At 34.7% G+C, this 18,612-nt stretch overlaps 2 protein-coding genes and 1 long non-coding RNA gene across 28 annotated transcripts; 2 read left to right on the top strand and 1 right to left on the bottom strand.

Moving 5' to 3' along the window:
• Positions 1–7: 7 nt before the first annotated feature.
• On the top strand, positions 8–4,719 carry LOC110818986 (uncharacterized). Its single transcript, XR_002540588.2, has 2 exons — positions 8–629; positions 4,043–4,719. It is a non-coding gene; the product is annotated as an uncharacterized LOC110818986 (long non-coding RNA).
• LOC110818984 (auxin-responsive protein SAUR68-like) lies at positions 3,902–17,772 on the bottom strand. Of its 22 annotated transcripts, XM_088222629.1 has the most exons (5): positions 17,038–17,766; positions 16,774–16,907; positions 16,221–16,339; positions 15,509–15,674; positions 15,107–15,427 (listed from the first exon to the last, which is right to left on the bottom strand). In XM_088222629.1, the coding sequence occupies exons 2-4, from the start codon at positions 16,899–16,901 to the stop codon at positions 15,535–15,537; spliced, it is 387 nt and encodes a 128-aa protein (XP_088078755.1). In that variant the 5' UTR covers positions 16,902–16,907; positions 17,038–17,766; the 3' UTR covers positions 15,107–15,427; positions 15,509–15,534. The 22 variants fall into 22 exon arrangements, 4 of the variants coding, with proteins under 4 accessions (XP_088078754.1, XP_088078753.1, XP_088078755.1 ...); XR_015821511.1 differs by lacking the exons at positions 15,107–15,427; positions 15,509–15,674 and adding exons at positions 3,902–5,993; positions 7,153–8,823 and having other exon boundaries at positions 16,221–16,368; positions 16,774–17,751; XR_015821512.1 differs by lacking the exons at positions 15,107–15,427; positions 15,509–15,674 and adding exons at positions 3,902–5,993; positions 7,153–8,823 and having other exon boundaries at positions 16,221–16,360; positions 16,774–17,751.
• Positions 11,632–13,577, top strand: LOC148253277 (auxin-responsive protein SAUR68-like). 5 transcript variants are annotated; one of them, XM_088222632.1, is made up of 3 exons: positions 11,632–11,971; positions 12,101–12,220; positions 12,720–13,577. In XM_088222632.1, exons 1-3 carry the CDS (start codon positions 11,809–11,811, stop codon positions 12,752–12,754), a joined length of 318 nt encoding a protein of 105 aa, XP_088078758.1. In that variant the 5' UTR covers positions 11,632–11,808; the 3' UTR covers positions 12,755–13,577. The 5 variants fall into 5 exon arrangements, 2 of the variants coding, with proteins under 2 accessions (XP_088078758.1, XP_088078757.1); XM_088222631.1 differs by having other exon boundaries at positions 11,637–12,220; XR_015821524.1 differs by having other exon boundaries at positions 11,640–13,249; positions 13,402–13,577.
• Positions 17,773–18,612: the final 840 nt, after the last annotated feature.

The raw sequence follows: 18,612 nt of genomic DNA, 5'->3' as shown, positions 1-18,612 counted from the left end.
TTCTAAATTTATACACAAACAATTTTGTATATGATAATACCAATACATGTACTTTAATTAATATATTTAATAAATAAATCAACTTCATCTATTGGTTAGAAGATTTCATAGTTTTTTAAGCTAAACTTTATCTAAAGGTCATGTAAAAAGTTGAAACTTTGGTGCTGTACATCAAAAAAGAAAAACTACCCCATATAAATATCAACTACAAGAACTAATTTTCCAGCTCATCCCGTGTGATATTTTGCAATTTCATATATCTAACACTATCAGCTGGCGGCTCCAGTAGCGTTCTTCTTTCGAGTGAGTTCACATTTCTTTGCAGTCTTTGACAAGGAGTCAATGACTACGTCTTAAATGGATCATGATCGCTTGTAAAAGGAATTTGGGTGAAGGCATTTTTTTACCAACCGTTCTTATGTAACAAGTTTTTTGCTTCTCACAAATTCCTAAAGGTCCTTTTTTAAAAAAGAAAGAAAAAAAAAGAAAAAAAAAAAGAAAAAGAGAGAGATGAGAGGTGTGGGGGCGGAGAAGAAGGAAAAGCATGGCCAACAAGGGTGAGAGATGGTGGAGGAAAAAGAAAACAAAAACAGAAACAAGGGATATCAGCGTTGCGAAGCTCATAGGAGGTAAATTCTATTCACTTTGTCTTCATGATTTATAACCGGTAATGAGTATAAATTTGTTTTGTTTGGAAATTGATCTGAATTGTGCTTCTTGTAAGCAAAATGCCCTAATAACGAAGATTATGACGGGTAAATTGAAAGAGAAGGAAGATACTTGTCACCATGAAACGATTTTTCTTTTTTTTTTTTCTGGTGAGCACCATGGAAACGAGATTTTTAAACATATGTGGACCACTATGTTTAAGGAACGTTATGTTACTTAAGATTAGTTTTCCATAGTCGTTCCTTTCAGTAATGTTTCTTTGCATGAATACTGTGAAAGAGTGTCTGAAATGCTAATGAACTTTAAATTAACTGTTCCTAGTGATGAACACATTCTGTATCCACTATGACAGCTTTCAAGCATAATTTTTTTATTCATCAATCATTTGATCTTGTTTTGAAAATAGATGGCTTACTTGCTATGAGCTGCAGGTAAATATACATGCCTAATTTTTCTTTTCGATCATGAATGAGCTAGATATATTGTCTGCACTGAGGTAGGATAACTGCTCATTGTCATTTCCCCCAAACTTCTCCCTTATCATTTCTTTGCAACTCATTATATTTTAGAATTTTTCTTGACTGAGTATATGGTATCTTTGGAATTCTTCCTTTCAGATCATAATGCTTGTATGAATATGTGTATGAAGGTCTAAATTATTGGGTTACTCGATTGATAGAGATATAAAAAATGGGTGTACTCTTTGAAAACGTACGCATATGCATGCATTGTTTGAGATGGGGTTTATCCCCAAGGACTTGAACCTTAACTAAGGAATGACATTATATTGCACAGAAAAAAAGAAAAAAAAAACAACAACAACAAGAAGATCAAACAATCCCTGGGTCTGCATATTGTGTTCAAAGAGTATATTCATGTATTACTATTTTTGTATTTTGAGACTCCGATCCGTGAACATAGTATGTAATTGCTAATTATCAAGTGTTTTCTTTTTTTTGTTTTATGAATAAGGCAATCACACATATCGAGTATTAAAATTACGCAAATTAGCCTTGAACCCGAGTATAATTGCTGTCATCTTGCACTATCCTAGTGAGTTATCATCCTCATCTTTATCCCCACCCTTCCACAGAATCCAACAAACATTCTGCTTGGAAGCATGCAATGATAGCTGAGTATAAACACCCTCCTGGAAAACAACACCTGGTCCTTAGGTCCTCTTCCTAGAATTAATGTTTCGGTTCTAAATGGGTGTACCAGGTTAAACAAAATCTGCTTGCATTCTTGAACATCTTAAAGCACAGTTGGTGACACAAGGTTTCAAGCACCGGAAGGAGTCAATTTTGATGAAATTTACAGACTGGTGGTCTAGCCAGTCTACATTCAGATAATTTTCTCCTGCTGTCTCTATTGGGTGCCTCATTTATGAACTTGGTGTCAAAGGTGCATTCTATGATGGCTACCTAAAGGAAGATGTCTATATGTGCCAGCTAAATGGCTTTGAAGATCCTAATAATCCATATTACATGTGCAAATTACATAAAGCATTATACAGCCTCAAGCTTTAGTTTATCCTGGATATTTGTTATGGCTCAGCCATGAGAAGGTCGCATCCAGGAGTCTTTCCATGGATCGTCGAGAATGGCTCATGGATTGTAGAGCTTTCAAGGAACCTTCACGATTGGAAAATTAATGAGTATGAATCTTTTCTCCTAACTCTATCTACATGTATTCCCAATGGGCCAAGGATCATCCTATTTGGAGGTTAACTCTAGAAGAATTTTCTATATGAAGTATTTCTAATTTCATTTGACTAAGAAAGATGAATCTTGTATAGAGATACCACCAAAACAGATTTGACAGGTTAAAGCTTCACCTAGAATGGCTTTTTTTGTTAGGGAGGCAATTAGAGAGTGTATTTTAATTCCAGACAAGTTGATATTAGGAAGGAAAGAATATTAGTTAATGGTTGTTTCCTGTGGAAGAGTGATGTAGAATCATACAATCATATTCTACTGTGGTGTGCCTTCATTATGGCATATCTCAACAATCCCCACATTAGAGAACTCTTCAAAATATTTGAGGACGAATTTGTTCTATCAATTGATGAGCCAATCACACTGTCTTGTGATGCAGTCTTCATGGAGTATATAGTTTCTTTGGTTGAAAGACATGTTGATGGGAAATTTGGAGAAAGCACTTGGTGTTGATTGCTACTAATAAATGCATCATGTCATATTCTTTGCATCAAGGACAGTGTAGTCAGTTGTTACTTCTCTGTTAATTTCCGAAGTTGAATGCAAACAATTTTGTATATGACATACTGATAGTTGTTCTTTGATTAATACATTAATGGATAACCAACTTCATCTTCTTACTGTGTTGCCATTGCTAATAATCTCTTTAAAACTCCACTGTGATGTTGAATTCTATTGTACAATACTAGATACTGAGATCATTGTTATCCCCTTATTTAGCAAGCTTAGTTGTGTCACTAAAAAGTTTTCAAGAAAAAATAAAAAATACCTCTTGATGTTAGTTACAAGGATCATGTGACATGTTGCAATTTCCCCAGTCCATCTCATGTGACATGTTGCAATTCAATGTGACATGTGCAAGGTAGTTCTAGCAATTAAGTTAATGGAGCTCCAAGAAGGACTAAGAAAGCAGAGTTTAAGAAGAGAGAGATGATAGAACATGTGTAATTGTATTTTGAAGAATTTATTTATTATTTGAAACATATTTCTATAAAGATGGGGCGTTGTAACATTACCCAGTTGGGTTCGGGGCATTACAATTCAGTGATATAAAAGCAGATACCAGTTTTATGACTATTAATTATGATTTGTGGTGTGATCTCAAAATACATGCTTGCCGAATGCTTTTACACTAACTCAATCTTTGACTTTATAAGTGTTTGATTATAATGTGCCACTTTGATTTTTGGTCCTGATGAGTACATTAAAGATGGAAGAGAGATGCTTTGTGGTAACCATGTCCTATATTAGAAATATATGCAATTGATGAACTCACTGCAACAATCTGAACTTGAGTTTGAGGACTTAGAGATTTGTTTGGTCAAAGTTACATGCGTCCTAGACATCAGAAAATTCTTGTAAGATGTTAATATGTAAACTATATTTACCATGATGATTATATCAAAGAGAAGAACTGTAGTAGGCAAGTTTTGAAGTTATTTTCGGGAAAAGTCTTTCTTAGATGCTTATGGCCACAATTTCTCTGGAGACAATAAATAAAAGTAAAGAATTAATTAGGAATACTTGGGGTTCTTCACTTTGAATTAAAATTTGTTAATCAATTATTATCAATCTACAGCAATATAATCTGTCCACAAAGGGTTTCTTCAAAAGCCACAAATTAGTGACTGATGGTTAGATTGTTCTTGATGCAGACATGAAGTTGGTAAGCAGCCACCAGCAGCCTTGGACATAAGCAAGGCAGTCTGAATATCTTTTGCTGGATTCCTCTTTATCGAAGAGATGACATACTCCATGAAGACTGCATCACAAGGTACTCTAATCGGTCCATCACTTGGGAGGCCAAACTCTTCTTCTGACATTTCAAAAAGTTGGATGATAAGTGGACTGCTGAGATATGTAATAGGGAAGGCAAAGCGCCTTTCATCTGCTGTATAAACAATAAAGTGGCCTTTATCTGCCACCGAAGATGTGTCTTGATCTGCTCTTCCACTGGCTCCAGGCAGTGAAATTCTTTTCCTCTTGAGGGCTGCTAGGCGTTGCCACTTCTTTGCCATCTTGATGAGTTTCTCTGAGCTGATCATTTTGTCTTGAGAAGATAAATCTGAAAAAGAAAGACATGGATAACTTCTTTCTAGAGAACTGGAAAATTGGGATTACTGACTGATGCAGAGTGCAATTGGATTAGATGAGTTATATAGCAAAAGGCCATAGACACTTTTTTTCATATGGGTTACACTTTGAGGGGATTCATGTATACAATAACATGTGACATATGTTCCTAAGGACCACAAAACAAAAGCACAGACGATTGGGTGCATATACTGTATCACTAATCTTCCTTTTATAGAAAACATATCATATTATATTCTTTCATTTCTATAAATATTTAACTGTTTCAAGATCTTAGAAAATTCAACTTGTCAAAAATGAGTGAGAAAGATTTGGCAGATCTAGGCACGTGCAAGACATAGCATCTTGGTCCCAACATGTTCAGCAGTAATATCAAAGAAAAAAGAAACTTATGTGGCTAAAACCAATGCTTTCTTTAGTGTAGCTATAATTTCTAAACAGATATGAAAAGGTCTAAATTCTCCTGGCCTCTATCGCCCATTCAATTAACAAGAGTGCAATTATGGCTAAAGAACGTTATGATTCATTTATGTTACAGGGTTCTAACTCGTGTTTAGGTGGTGGGTAGCAAGCTAAAGAATTCTGAGTATGTCTTGTTATAGAATATGGCTGACACGTTTTTCTACATCATTGATCCATTTGTATCTAAATTCTTTTACAAATACAAGAGGATTTTGATAAGTTTTTGGGCCCTAATGCATTCTTAAACCTCCTGCAGGTGGCCATTAATTCCAGGTTTGTGTTCTACAATATCCTCATTGATTGTCCAACTAGCCAAACATTGCACCATTGAAGAATATCCTCTCAGTATCTAAACATAGTGGTCCATGTGGGAGGAGGAGCTCATGGATGCACAGCCAAAAATGTAAACCTATCCAATATTATATGACCTATCAGAAAACTGTCCATGTCCCATAATCACATATCACATGGCTGTGTACCCGTTAACCCCTCAGAAGGTCACCCCACATGAAAATAACTATTTCAATGGTCTAGTGGTATATAACTCATCCAGCACTGTTGCATTCTGCATCAAATTAACGGTCATATTCCATTATTCAAAAAGAAGAATTTCACTTATTTCTTTTCTAGGCTCACTTAGCTTTAAAAACAATGATCAGCACAAAGAAATTAATCAAGATGGCCAAGAAGTGGCAGAGAGTAGCAGCCCTCAAGAGAAAAAGAATTTCACTCCCAAGAGCCAGTAAAGGCGCACAACAAGACACTAGCAATGCAACATCTGTGGCAGATAAGGGACATATCATTGTTTACACGGCTGATGAAAGGCATTTTGTTTTCCCAATAGCATCTCTCAACAATCCCATAATTAGAGAACTCTTCAAGATGTCTGAGGAAGAATTTGGTCTCCCAAGCGAAGGACCAATCAAATTGCCTTGCAATGGAGTCTTCATGGAGTATGTAGTTTCTTTCATTCAAACACTTCTTGATAGAAATTTGGAGAAAGCACTGCTAATATCAATTGCTGGCAATAGATGTGCAGTGTCATGTTTTCTGCATCAAGAACAGTGTAGCAGCAGTTACTCATGTATTAATTCCGAAATTTAAACTAAAAATTTGTCTATTATACACTGATAGTTTTTCTTTAGTAAACTTAATGGATTATCAACTTTTTATCTTTATATTCTTTCGAAGTTTCCAATTATTCTTTCATCATTGCTTCTGATGTTAGCTTGTCTTGTAGAATGCTAAAATGTATCCTGGAATTTCGAAATGATTCATATTCTTTTGTCTAACAAGATTAATTTATTGGGGGAGATAAGTCACTTATCTTATCTAGTACCTCATAATTTTTCAAGCCAGTCTTTATACAAAGATTTCATTCTGTCACGAAAATTCATCGGGCTAGAATAAATTAGAAATCCATGTTGTCATGAAGTATAATGCCTACCTCTTGGTGATAATTACAAAGACCAATACTCGAGAAGGAATTTCCACATGTCCTTCAACATCACATGTTTCAGTTCCATGAGCCAACACTAACAGCAGGCTGCCCCAGTATCATGCATCTTTGCGGTTCTTAATTCACATTTCATTGCTGTCTTTAATACTGACTTGTCATGTTAAATGAATCATAACTTGAGGGAAAAAAAAATTGGATAGTGCCTAAATTGAATCATGCACAGAAAATTGCACATGGTGTTACCTAGCTGTAATCACCTAAAACATTTTGGTACAGACTCCATTTTATTATCTTTTTACTTCAATAATATATTAAGGTTGTAAAATCACTACAACAATAGATTGTTAACACAGATTCTACACCAGCTTTAGTAGTTGTTACAGATCAATAAGCAGGCCTAAAGGAACCTTAAGGTATATTTCTATTGACTAATCCCCTCGTAATTTTATATATGATATCCTGATGTTGCTCTTCTATATCCATGGATAATCAATTTTTTCTTCATATTCTGTTTAGATTTCAAGCATTTTTTTTCATTCAGAATCTTGATAGGAGTGTCTCTCTCTTTTCAAATATAATAAATTAAAGTTTTATGAAGGAAAATTCTTTGATTCCTCATTAAGTATACATGTTAGCGGTTAGTCTACAGGTATAGTTTCTACAAGGAACGAAAAATCCTTCAAAAGCCACAAATTAGTGACTGTTGTCTGCTTTGCTCTACATGGAAACTTGAAATCGGTAGGCAGTTACCAGTAGGCATAGACATAAGCAACACTGTCTCTACATCTTCTGCTGCATTTCTTTTAATCAAATAGATGACATACTCCATGAAGACTGCATCACATGACAATGTGATTGGTCCACTTGGTAGCCAAACTCTTCCTTCAACATTTCAAAAAGTTCTCTAATGACAGGATTGTTGAGATACGCCATAGGAAAGACAAAACGTGTTTGATCTGTGCTGAGTATACAACAAAATGGCCTTTATCTACCACCGGTGGCATATTGCTGCCTTTACTCCCTCTTGGTAGTGAAATTCTTTTTCTCTTGAAAGATGCTATTCTCTGCCACTTCCTTGCCATTATTATGAGTTTCTTTGTGCTGATCATTGTATCTTAAGCGAGTGAAGTTTGGAAAGACGGATGTAATAATTGAGTACTTGAATGTAATTGTTGACTGATGCAAAATACAAGAAGTTGAATGAGTTATATATCATAAAGCGCCATAAAGCAAGGAGACATTATCTGCAATGTGGATTGGAATGTAAAGGAGCTATGGATATAAAGCCATGTGATTAGGTACTTATAGCAATTGGGACCCAAGGCTGATTAGTTGTGTATGATACTTCCTCAGTTTTGAAGACAAAAGCAAAGCATGATCAAATGACAAGAACTATCTACTTTGAGAGTTATAAATCTGTAATGCTTCAAAGAATTGGATGAGAGAGATTTTCTAAATCTAAGCATGTGCAAGACCTAGCATCTTGGTCCCAAAAAGCTTCTTCACCAACTAGCAGACAAGAAAAAGATTATTGTGGGCCAGATCTGTAATATAGCTATTAATTTTCTCAACAGAAACCATAAAACTCACCCAATTGAGTCTCAAATTTGAATGTATTATCTGCAAGCTATAGCCTCTTCCAGGTTCTGATTCACATTCTCATGCTTCCCAACTGTCAGATTGATGGGTCCCCAGTCAATAGATAACCACATAGGCCCATGTGAAGATGAAAGATGATTTTCCATCAAATTTTTATCTACCACGAGATACAAAACCTCAAATATGAATCCATCTAAAACTGTGACTATCAAAAAAGTTGTCCATGTCCAGTAATCACATGGTCATGTACTCATGAATCCCACCAAAGTGTAACCCACATGAAAAGAAATGTCTTGTTGGTCTTGAAGTATATAACACATCCAATGCCACTACATTGTGCATTAGATCAACAATTTCATTCCATTACTTCAACTTACAAATAAATAACCTCTTTGTTTCCCAAGTTCTCTTGCTCAAGACAGAATGATCAACACAAAAAAACTCATCAAGATGGCAAAGAAGTGGCAGAGGGTGGCAGCCCTCCGAAGGAAAAGGATTTCTTTACCAAAATCTAGTAGAGAATCAAACCAGAACGCTAACAATGCACTGTCAGTAGCAGATAAGGGTCACTTTGTTGTTTACAGCGCAGATGAAAGACGTTTTTCATTTCCTATAGCATATCTCAACAATACCATTGTTAGAAAACTCTTTAAAATGTCAGAGGAAGAGTTTGGACTACTAAGTGATGGACCAATCACATTGCCTTGTGATGCATTTTTCATAGAGTATATAGTTTCTTTTATCCAACGACATGCTGATAAGACTACGGAGAAAGCCCTCTTAATGTCGATGGCTAGTAGTAGATGCTTGCGTTCATATTCTCTGCATCACGGACAGAGTAGGCAACAGTTACTAATCTGTAGTTTATAATCATAACAGAGAAAAAATTTTGTAAATGACCTACACACTTATATTTTTATTCAATAAATATAATGAAAAAGCTAACTTATCTTATAAATGATCTCTTAGTACTTAGTTCCACTATCAAGTTCTCTTTTTTCAACTCTACTTGCAGTTTGGTTAACAGGAGACAGCATGCATATATGTGTACGTATATATAACTCTAAATACATAATATTTACTGTATGCAGGATACTAGTTCTTTATAAAACACTGACTAATTTTAATCACTAGCATAGTAAATAACAGAACAATAACAATGCAGCATCAGTAGCGGATTAAGGCCATTTTTTTGTTTACCCTGCTGATGAAAAGCGCTTTGCATCCCTGTAGCTTATCTCACTAACCCATCATTAAACAACTCTTGAAATTATTGGATGAAAAGTTTATCTGCTACTCCAATCTCATATTGAAAATACTGATCCATCTAATGATAAATTTTGCAGATAAGCCATTGTTAGGATAGGTTAATGGGGCCTAATACATTTCTAAGCTGCCAGCAAGAGGGAAAAATAATAAAGGGTTATGTTTGTCGATTTATTAAACACATAGTTGTATACCTCATGAATCTAGTGTCAATGGCCCACATGAAATGAAATGTCTCACTCTCTTCGATCATACACGAGTCTCCTAACTTTATTGCTTTCTGCTCAAGTCCAACAATCACATTCCAGTATTGGAAAAGAAGTAAATCACCTCCTTTTCCAAGTTCATTTGCTTTAGACACAACGATTGGGATAAATAAACACATAATGATGACAAGAAAGTGGCAGCATGTTGCAGCACTCAAGAGAAAAAGAATTTCACTATCAGCAGCCAGAAGACATGCGAATGAAAATGCTAGCAACACATAATCAGTGGCAGGTAAGGGTCATTTGTTGTCTACACCGCCGATGAAAGGTGTTTCACCTTTCCTATAGCATATCTCAACAATCCTATTATCAGAGAACTCTTTAAAATGTCAGATGATGAGTTCGGCCTACCAATTGACCAATCACATTGCCTTGTGATACAATCGCCATGGAACTCATGTAGTTTCTTTGAGTCGACAGCGGGTTAATAGAAGTATGGAGCAAGCTCTACTAATGTCAATGGCTACAGGCAGATACTCCTCTTCATGCTCTCATGCATCAAGAACAGAGATGCCACCAATCACTAATCTATAATTTCTAAATATCTCAAAGCAAGAATTTTGTAGATGATTGACAAATTTAATGAAAATATTTTACCTAATTAGTTCTCCTCCATACTCATTTCAGATCTCTAATTCTTTGTGTTGATCATTCATAAAGAACATATCAGTGAGCAGGCCCACAGGAACCCAAAGTATATTTCTAGGGACTAATCCCCTCATAATTTTGTATATGATATCCTGATGGTTGCTCTTCTATATTCATGGATACAATCTTTTCTTTATATTCTGTTTAGGTTTCAAGCCTTTTGCTTCATTCAGAATCTTGATAGTTAATATATATATCTCTTCAAACATAATAAATTAAAGCTTTATGGAAAAAAAATCTCTGATTTGAATACGCATGTTAGCTGTTAATCTACAGGTATAATCTGTCTACAAGTGAAAAAAAAATATTTCAAAAGCCACAAATTAATGATTGTTGACTACTTTGCTCTACATTGAAACTTAAAATCGGTAGCCAGTGACCAGTAGCCATAGACATAAGAAACGTTGTCTCTACATCTTTTGCTGCATTTCTTTTAATCAAATAGATGACATACTCCATGAATACTGCATCACATGGCAATGTGATTGGTCCATCACTTGGTAGCCCAAACTCTTCCTTAGAAATTTCAAAGAGTTCTCTGATGACAGGATTGTTGAGATATGTTATAGGGAAGATAAAACGTGTTTGATCTGCCAAGTATACAACAAAGTGGCCTTTATCCGCCACTGGTGGCATATTGCTGCCGTTACTCTCTCTTGGCAGTGAAATTCTTTTTTTCTTGAGGGCTGCTATTCGCTGCCACTTCCTTGCCATTTTTATGAGCTTCTTTGTGCTAATCATTATGCCTTAAGAAGGTGAAGCTAAAGAAGGATGTAATAGTTGAGTACTTGAATGTAACTGTTGATCTGATGCAGAATGCAAGAAGTTGGGTGAGTTATATACTATAAAGCAAGTGAGACATTTTCTGCAATGTGGGGTTACATTGTTAACGAGTTATGGGCACAATGCCATGTGATTAAGTACTTATAGCAATTGGGACCTAAGGCTGATTACTGATGTGTGATAGTTTCGGAGTTTTGAGGATGGAAACAAAGCATCCCGTGATTACATGGCAAGAACTATATTCTTTGAGGGTTATGAATTTGTAATTCTTTAAAGAATTGGGTGAGAGAGATTTTGCAAATCTAAGCATGTTTGTGCCCAATTCTTCTTCACTATTAGACAAGAAAAAGGTTATTGTGGTCCAAATCTCTAATATAGCTATTAATTTTCTCAACAGAAACCCTAAGGCTCACCCAATTGAGTCTCAAATTTGAATGCGTTATCTGCAAGTTGTAGCCTCTGCCAAGTTATGATTCACATTCTCATGCTTCCCAACTATAAGATTGATGGGTCTCCAATCAATGGATAACCACAATGGCCCATGTGAAGATGAAAGATGATTCTCCATCAAATCTTAACCTACCACAAGATAGAAAACTACAAATATGAATCCGTCTAATACTGTGACTATTGAAAAACTGTTCCATATCTATTAATCACATGGTCATGTACTCATGAATCCTACCAAGTGTAACCCACATGAAAAGAAATGTCTTGCTGGTATCGATGTATATAACACATCCAATTCCACTCCATTGTGCATTAGATCAACAATTTCATTCCATTACTTTAACTCACAAATAAATAACCTCTTTTTTTCCCAAGTTCACTTGCTCAAGGGAGAATGATCAACACAAAAAAACTCATCAAGATGGCAAAGAAGTGGCAGAGGGTAGCAGCCCTCCGAAGGAAAAGGATTTCTTTACCAAGATCCAGTAGAGATGCAAACCAGAACATTAACAATGCACCGTCAGTAGCAGATAAGGGCCACTTTGTTGTTTACACAGGTGATGAAAGGTGTTTTTCATTTCCTACAGCATATCTCAATAATCCCATTATTAGAGAACTTTTTAAAATATCAGATGAAGAGTTTGGACTACCAAGTGATGGACCAATCACATTGTCTTATGATGCAGTCTTCATGGAGTATATAGTTTATTTTATCCAAGGGCGTGCTGATAAAACTACAGAGAAAGCCCTCTTAATATCGATGGCTAGTAGATGCTTGCATTCACATTCTCAGCATCATGGACAAAGTAGGCAACAGTTACTAGTCTGTAGTTTATTAACATAACAGAGAAAAGATTTTGTAAATGACCTACACATTTATATTGTTATTAAATACACATATTTGGAAAAACTAATTTATCTGATAAATGATCTCTTAGTAATTAGTTTATGATATGAAGCACTATCAAGTTCTCTTTTTTCAATTCTACTTGCAGTTTGGTTGATAGGAGACAGCAGGCATATATGTATATGTATATATAACTATAAACACAAAATATTTACTGTATGCAGCATGCTAGTTCTTTAAAAAATACGGACTAAGTTTATTATTAGTATAGTAAATAACAGAACACTCTAAGGTCATTTTGTTATTTACCCTGCTGATGAAAAGCCTTTTGCATCCCTGTAGCACATCTCACCAATCCCATCATTAAATAACTCTTCAAATTGTCAGGAAAAAGTTTGTCTGATACTCCAATCTTATATTGAAAATATTGATCGATCTATAACTGATAAATTTTGCAGATAAGCAACTGTTAGGAGAGGTTAATGGGGCCTAATACATTTCTAAGCTGCCAGCAGGAGGGAAAAAGAATATGTAACCTCAAGAATCCATTGTCAATTGCCCACATGGTTTTATACCTCATGAACACATAGTTCAATTTCACATTGAAAAGTTTGTATTGTGTTTATGGATTCAATGAATACAATGTTGTATACCTCATGAATCTATCATCCATGGCCCACATGAAATGAAGTGTTTCACTTTCTCCAATTATATGTAAGTCTCTTAACTTCATTGCTTTCTGCTCAAGTCCAACAATCTAGTGCTCTGAACAGAAGTAGGTCACCTCCTTTTCCAAGATCACTTGCTTTAGACACAATGATTGGGACAAAAAAACTCATCAAGATGGCAAGAAAGTGGTAGCATGTAGCAGCACTCAAGAGAAAAAGAATTTTGGTACCAAGAGCCAGAAGACATGCCAATGAAAATGCTAGTAATGCAGCATCAGCGGCAGATAAGGGTCATTTGTTTTCTATACCGCTGATGAAAGGTGGTTTGCCTTTCCTATAGCATATCTCAACAATCCAATTATTAGATAACTCTTTAAAATGTCGAGATTTTGGCCTATCAACTGATGGACCAATCACATTGCCTTGTGATGAAATCTTCATGGAGAATATAATTTCTTTGATTCAATGGCAGGTTGATGGAAGCATGGAGAAAGCTCCACTAATGTCAATGGCTACAGGAAGATGCTCCTCTGTCATACTCTTTGCATCAAGAACAGAGATGCCACCAGTCACTAATTTGTAGTTTCTAAATATCTCAAGGCAAGGATTTTGTAAATGACTCATATTTAATGAAAATCTTTTACCTAATTAGTTTTCCAACATACTCATTTCATATCTCTATTTCTTGTTTATGTATCTAATTTTCAAGATATGAAGCCCTAACAAGTCCTTTAATTTAGTCTATAGTTACTTTCTTCATGTTATTAACAGTTTAAATAATTAATGAAATAATGAGATAGAAAAGAAAATGTGAGTAATTATTTTGTTAGTTAGTTGCTTAGCCTATGCATACGAAACTTGTGCAGCTGGATAGGATTAATCAAAAAATGAATGCAGAGACGTTTATCTGCTAAGATGTGAGCCTTTTCTTTTTATAATTTTTTAATTGCCAGTAAGGGCTTAATATTTCAACAACCAGCATTTCTATCTTCACAAATTTCAATCAACTCTGCAAAGATAATAAGAATCAGAAGAACTTTAGTAAGCTGCAATCACAGTTGCACTATTCAATAACAATGTTTGAAGGATGGGCTAAAAGAGTTATGCTTAATATGGCCACCCTTACTAGAAAGAGACTAGTAGATGAAAAATCAGTCTCCCAGGAGGTCTATGTACGTGCAGAAAAAACTTACTCTAATGATTGTCTGCAGCCTGTTATGCATGATCATTGAGGAGTATGTTGATGGGCAATGAATATTTTTTTGTCTCCCAAAATATGAAAATATAGCCAGCAAACCAAGGCCCGGATTGTAAAATCAACATAAAAATAGCTTGTGAGCCCAGATTCTACACCAGCTTTAGAAGTTGCCACAGATTAATGAGCAGGCCTACAGGAACCTGAAGTATATTTCTAGGGACTAATCCCCTCATAGTTTTCTATATGATATCCTTATGGTTGCTCTTCCATATTCATGGATAATCAATTTTTTTGTCATATACTGTTTATATTTCAAGCCATTTTTTTCATTCAGAATTTTAATAAGCAGTGTCTATCTCTCTTTAAACATAATAAATAAAAGATTTATCAAAGAAAAATTTTTTATTCCTCATTAGGTACACATGTTAGCTGTTAATCTACAGGTATAATCTGTCTACAAGAAAAAAAATCCTTCAAAAGCCACAAATTAGTGACTGTTGTCCACTTTGCTCTAAATGGAAACTTGAAATAGGTGGGCAGTGAGCAGTAGATATAGACATAAGCAACGCTATCTCTACATCTTTTGCAGCATTTCTTTTAATCAAATAGATGACATACTCCATGAACACTGCATCACACAGCAATGTGATTGGTCCATCACTTGGTAGCCCAAACTCTTCCTTCGACATTTCAAAGAGTTCTCTGATAACAGGATTGTTGAGATATGCCATAGGGAAGACAAAACGCGTTTGATCTGCGGAGTATACAACAAAATGGCCCTTATCTGCCACTGCTGGCATGTTGCTGCCTTTACTCTCTCGTGGCAGTGAAATTTTTTTTCTCTTGAGGGCTGCTATTCTCTGCCACTTCCTTGCCATTTTGATGAGTTTCTTTGTGCTGATCATTGTGCCTTAAGCGAGTGAAGCTCGGAAAGAAGGATGTAATAGTTGAGTACTTGAATGTAATTGTTGATCTGATGCAAAATAAAAGAAGTTGGTTGGTTATATACCATAAAGCAAGTGAGACGTTTTCTACAATATGGGCTAGACTGTGAAGGAGTTATGGGTACAAAGCCATGTGATTAGGTACTTATAGCAATTGGGACCCAAGGCTGATCAGTGGGTGTGATAGTTCCTGAGTTTTGAGGACAGAAACAAAGCATCCCATGATCAAATGGAAAGAACTCTCTTTTTTTAGGGTTATAAATCTGTAATTCTTTAAAGAATTGGGTGAGAGAAATTTTACAAATCAAAGCATGTGCCAGACATAGCAGCTTGGTCCCAAAAAGCTTCTTCACCAACTAGCAGACAGGAAAATGGTTATTTTGGTCCAAATCTGTAATATAGCTATTAATTTTCTCGACAGAAACCATAAGGCTCACCCAATTCAATCTCGAATTTGAATGCATTATCTGCAAGCTATAGCCTCTGCCAGGTTCTTATTCGCATTCTCATGCTTCCCAACTATCATATTGATGGGTCCCCAGTCAATGGATAACCAAATAGGCCCATGTGAAGATGAAAGATGATTCTCCATCAAATTTTTGCCTACCACAAGATACAAAACCACAAATATAAATCTATGTAAGACTATGGACTATCGTAGAACTGGTCCATGTCTAGTAATCACATGGTCATGTACTCATAAATGCCACCAAATTGTAACCCACATGAAAAAAAATGTCTCACTGGTCTCAAGGTATATACGACATCCAGTTCCATTGCATTATGCATCAGGTCAACAATTTCATTCTGATACTCAACAAAACAAGTGATTTACCTCTTTGTTTTCTAAGTTCACTTGCTCAAGACAGAATGATCAACACAAAAAACTCATCAAGAGGGCAAAAAAGTGGTAGAGGGTAGTAGCCCTCCGAAGGAAAAGGATTTCATTACCAAGATCCAGTAGATATGCAAACCAGAACGCTAACAATGCACCACCGGTAACAGATAAGAGTCATTTTTTTGTTTACACAGCTGATAAAAGGCATTTTTCATTTCCTATAGCATATCTCAACAATCCCATTGTTAAAGAACTCTTTAAAATGTCAGATGAAGAGATTGGACTACCAAGTGATGGACCAATCACATTACCTTGCGATGCAGTCTTCATGGAGTACATTGTTTCTTTGATCCAACAACGTGCTAATAAAATTGCAGAGAAAGCCCTCTTAACATTGATGACTACTAGTAGATGCTTGAACTCATATTCTCTGCATCATGGACAGAGGAGCCTACTTGTCTATAGTTTATAAATATAACAGAGAAAGGTTTTGTAAATGACCTACACATTTATATTATTATTCAATACACATAATGAAAAAATTAATTTATGTGATAAATGATCTCTTAGTACTTAGTTTATGATACGAAGCACTATCAAGTTCTCTTTTCTCAATTCTACATGCAGTTTGGTTGATAGGAGACGGCAGGCATATATATATATATATATATGTATATATGTGTATATATATATATATCTATATATATGTATGCATGCATATATAACTATAAACACGATATTTGCTGTATGCAGGATGCAAGTTCTTTATAATACACCGTCTAATTTTAATTACTAGCATAATAAATAACAGAACACTAACAGTGCACCATCGATAGCGGATTAAGGCCTTGTTTTGTTATTTACCCTGCTGATAAAAAGCGCTTTGCATCACTGTGGCATATCTCACCAGTGCCATCATTAGATAACTCTACAAATTCTCGGAGGAAAAATTTGTCTGATACTCCCATTTCATATTGAAAATACTGATCCATCTATATCTAATATATTTTGCAGATAAGCAACTGTTAGGATAGGTTAAAGGGGCCTAATACATTGTTAAGCTGCCAGCAGGAAGGAAAAATAATCAAGGGTTATCTTTGTTGATTCAATGAACATATGGTTGCATACCTCATGAATCCATCGTCAATGGCCCACATCAAATGAAGTGTCTCCCTCTCTTCGATTATATGTAAGTCTCCTAATTTGATTGCTTTATGCCCAAATCCAACAATCTCATTCCAGTGCTCGGAACAGAAGTAATTCACCTCCTTTTCCAAGTTCACTTGCTTTAGACATAAAGATCGGGACAAAGAAACTAATCAAGATGGCAAGGAAGGGGCAGCGTGAAGCAGCGCTGAAGAGAAAAATGATTTCACTACCAAGAGCCAAAAGACAGGCGAATGAAGATGCTAGCAACACGTCATCAGTAAACCGATCAACCATTTTAAATAAGAAATTATTGCAAAAAAAAAAAAAAGACACTAATTCCTACTTATCATCATCCCAATTTATAAAAACAATCTCTATACATGAATATTGTCACTTACCATCTTCTTAGATGATTAAAAATTTTCTGTACATAAATTTCTTCAATCACTAGTTTTTCAAACAATACATGATTAAAATTAACTAAAATTCTAATAAAAATAAAAATTAAATTTAAATTTTAGTTTATATACGCAACTCTTTCTTTTATCAAAAGTTTTTATTCTGTTCGTTTTGCTATCAAGACCCACTTTGCACCAATTATCATGTGCCTTTTTGGAATATCTATTAACTCCCTGGTATCATTTCTTCCAATAACTTCACTTTCTTCATTCATGACTTCTTGTCATTTCTCATCTTTGATTGAATGAGAGTTTGAAGTTGTGCTCATTTTGAATTTGTTGTCCCCATATATTTTCTTTATAAAGTCCCAAATTTACTTTAAAAGTATCTTTGAAAAAAATTGTTTTCAAAATTAAACGATCAATAATTTAATAAAGATAATTTTTTTCTTTAAGATATATTAATTTATGTGCTTTAAGCTCCGTTTTTTGAATTTCTGTCAACGGTGCTAACGTAGCACCGGATAGTTCTGTTACTCTAAAAATAACCACAGTTCAATACTTTTTGAATCTCAAAAGGTTCTTCATCAGCATAATTCAATTATAATAATAACTATCAAAACGTAAAATTGTTGTCTATACAAAATTTTCATAAATCATCTATTGTTTGTTGTATAAAACTAATACTTTTTACTTCTGAGAGACTCTGATATTACTGTTGAAATTTAATGAAAATAAACTAAGAATAAACTCAGATTTTTATACAACTGACCAACTTTTAAATAAATAAATTGTAGTAAAAATAAATAAATACTAGTTCCTATTTATTATCATTTTAAATTATACGTACAATTCTCATAAATGAAATTTATTACTAATCTTTCTACATGAAAGATAAAATTTATATAGATAAGATTCATCACTTATCAACTTCCTTTATAGTATATCATTCAAATTAACTAAAATTGTAATAAAAGAAAAATATTAAATCTTGTTTAATAAATCTTCAAAATATTATGTATCTAATTTTCAAGATATGAAGCATGTCTACAGTTACTTGCTTCATGTTATTAATGGTTTAAATAATTAATGAAATAAAAATGAAAATGCGAGTAATTATTCTGCTAGTTAGTGGTTTTAGCTTATATATATAAAA

The sequence above is a fragment of the Carica papaya genome, chromosome 6, assembly GCF_054855325.1.
Source record: "Carica papaya isolate Zhongbai chromosome 6, ASM5485532v1, whole genome shotgun sequence".
In the NCBI taxonomy this organism is placed as follows: Eukaryota; Viridiplantae; Streptophyta; class Magnoliopsida; order Brassicales; family Caricaceae; genus Carica; species Carica papaya.
This window is presented reverse-complemented; position numbering and strand designations above follow the sequence as displayed.

Bases quoted from the DNA above. Each gene is read 5' to 3' on its own strand.
- LOC148253277 (XM_088222631.1), top strand. From the start codon at position 11,809: ATGATCAACACAAAAAAACTCATCAAGATGGCAAAGAAGTGGCAGAGG. The intron at 12,221-12,719 runs GTAGGCAACAGT...TAAATTTTGCAG, and splicing joins TTCTCAGCATCATGGACAAA to ATAAGCAACTGTTAGGAGAG.
- LOC110818984 (XM_088222627.1), bottom strand. From the start codon at position 16,828: ATGATGGCACTGGTGAGATATGCCACAGTGATGCAAAGCGCTTTTTAT. The intron at 4,453-16,773 runs GTAAATAACAAA...TTTCTTTTTCAG, and splicing joins AAGCGCTTTTTATCAGCAGG to ATTTATCTTCTCAAGACAAA.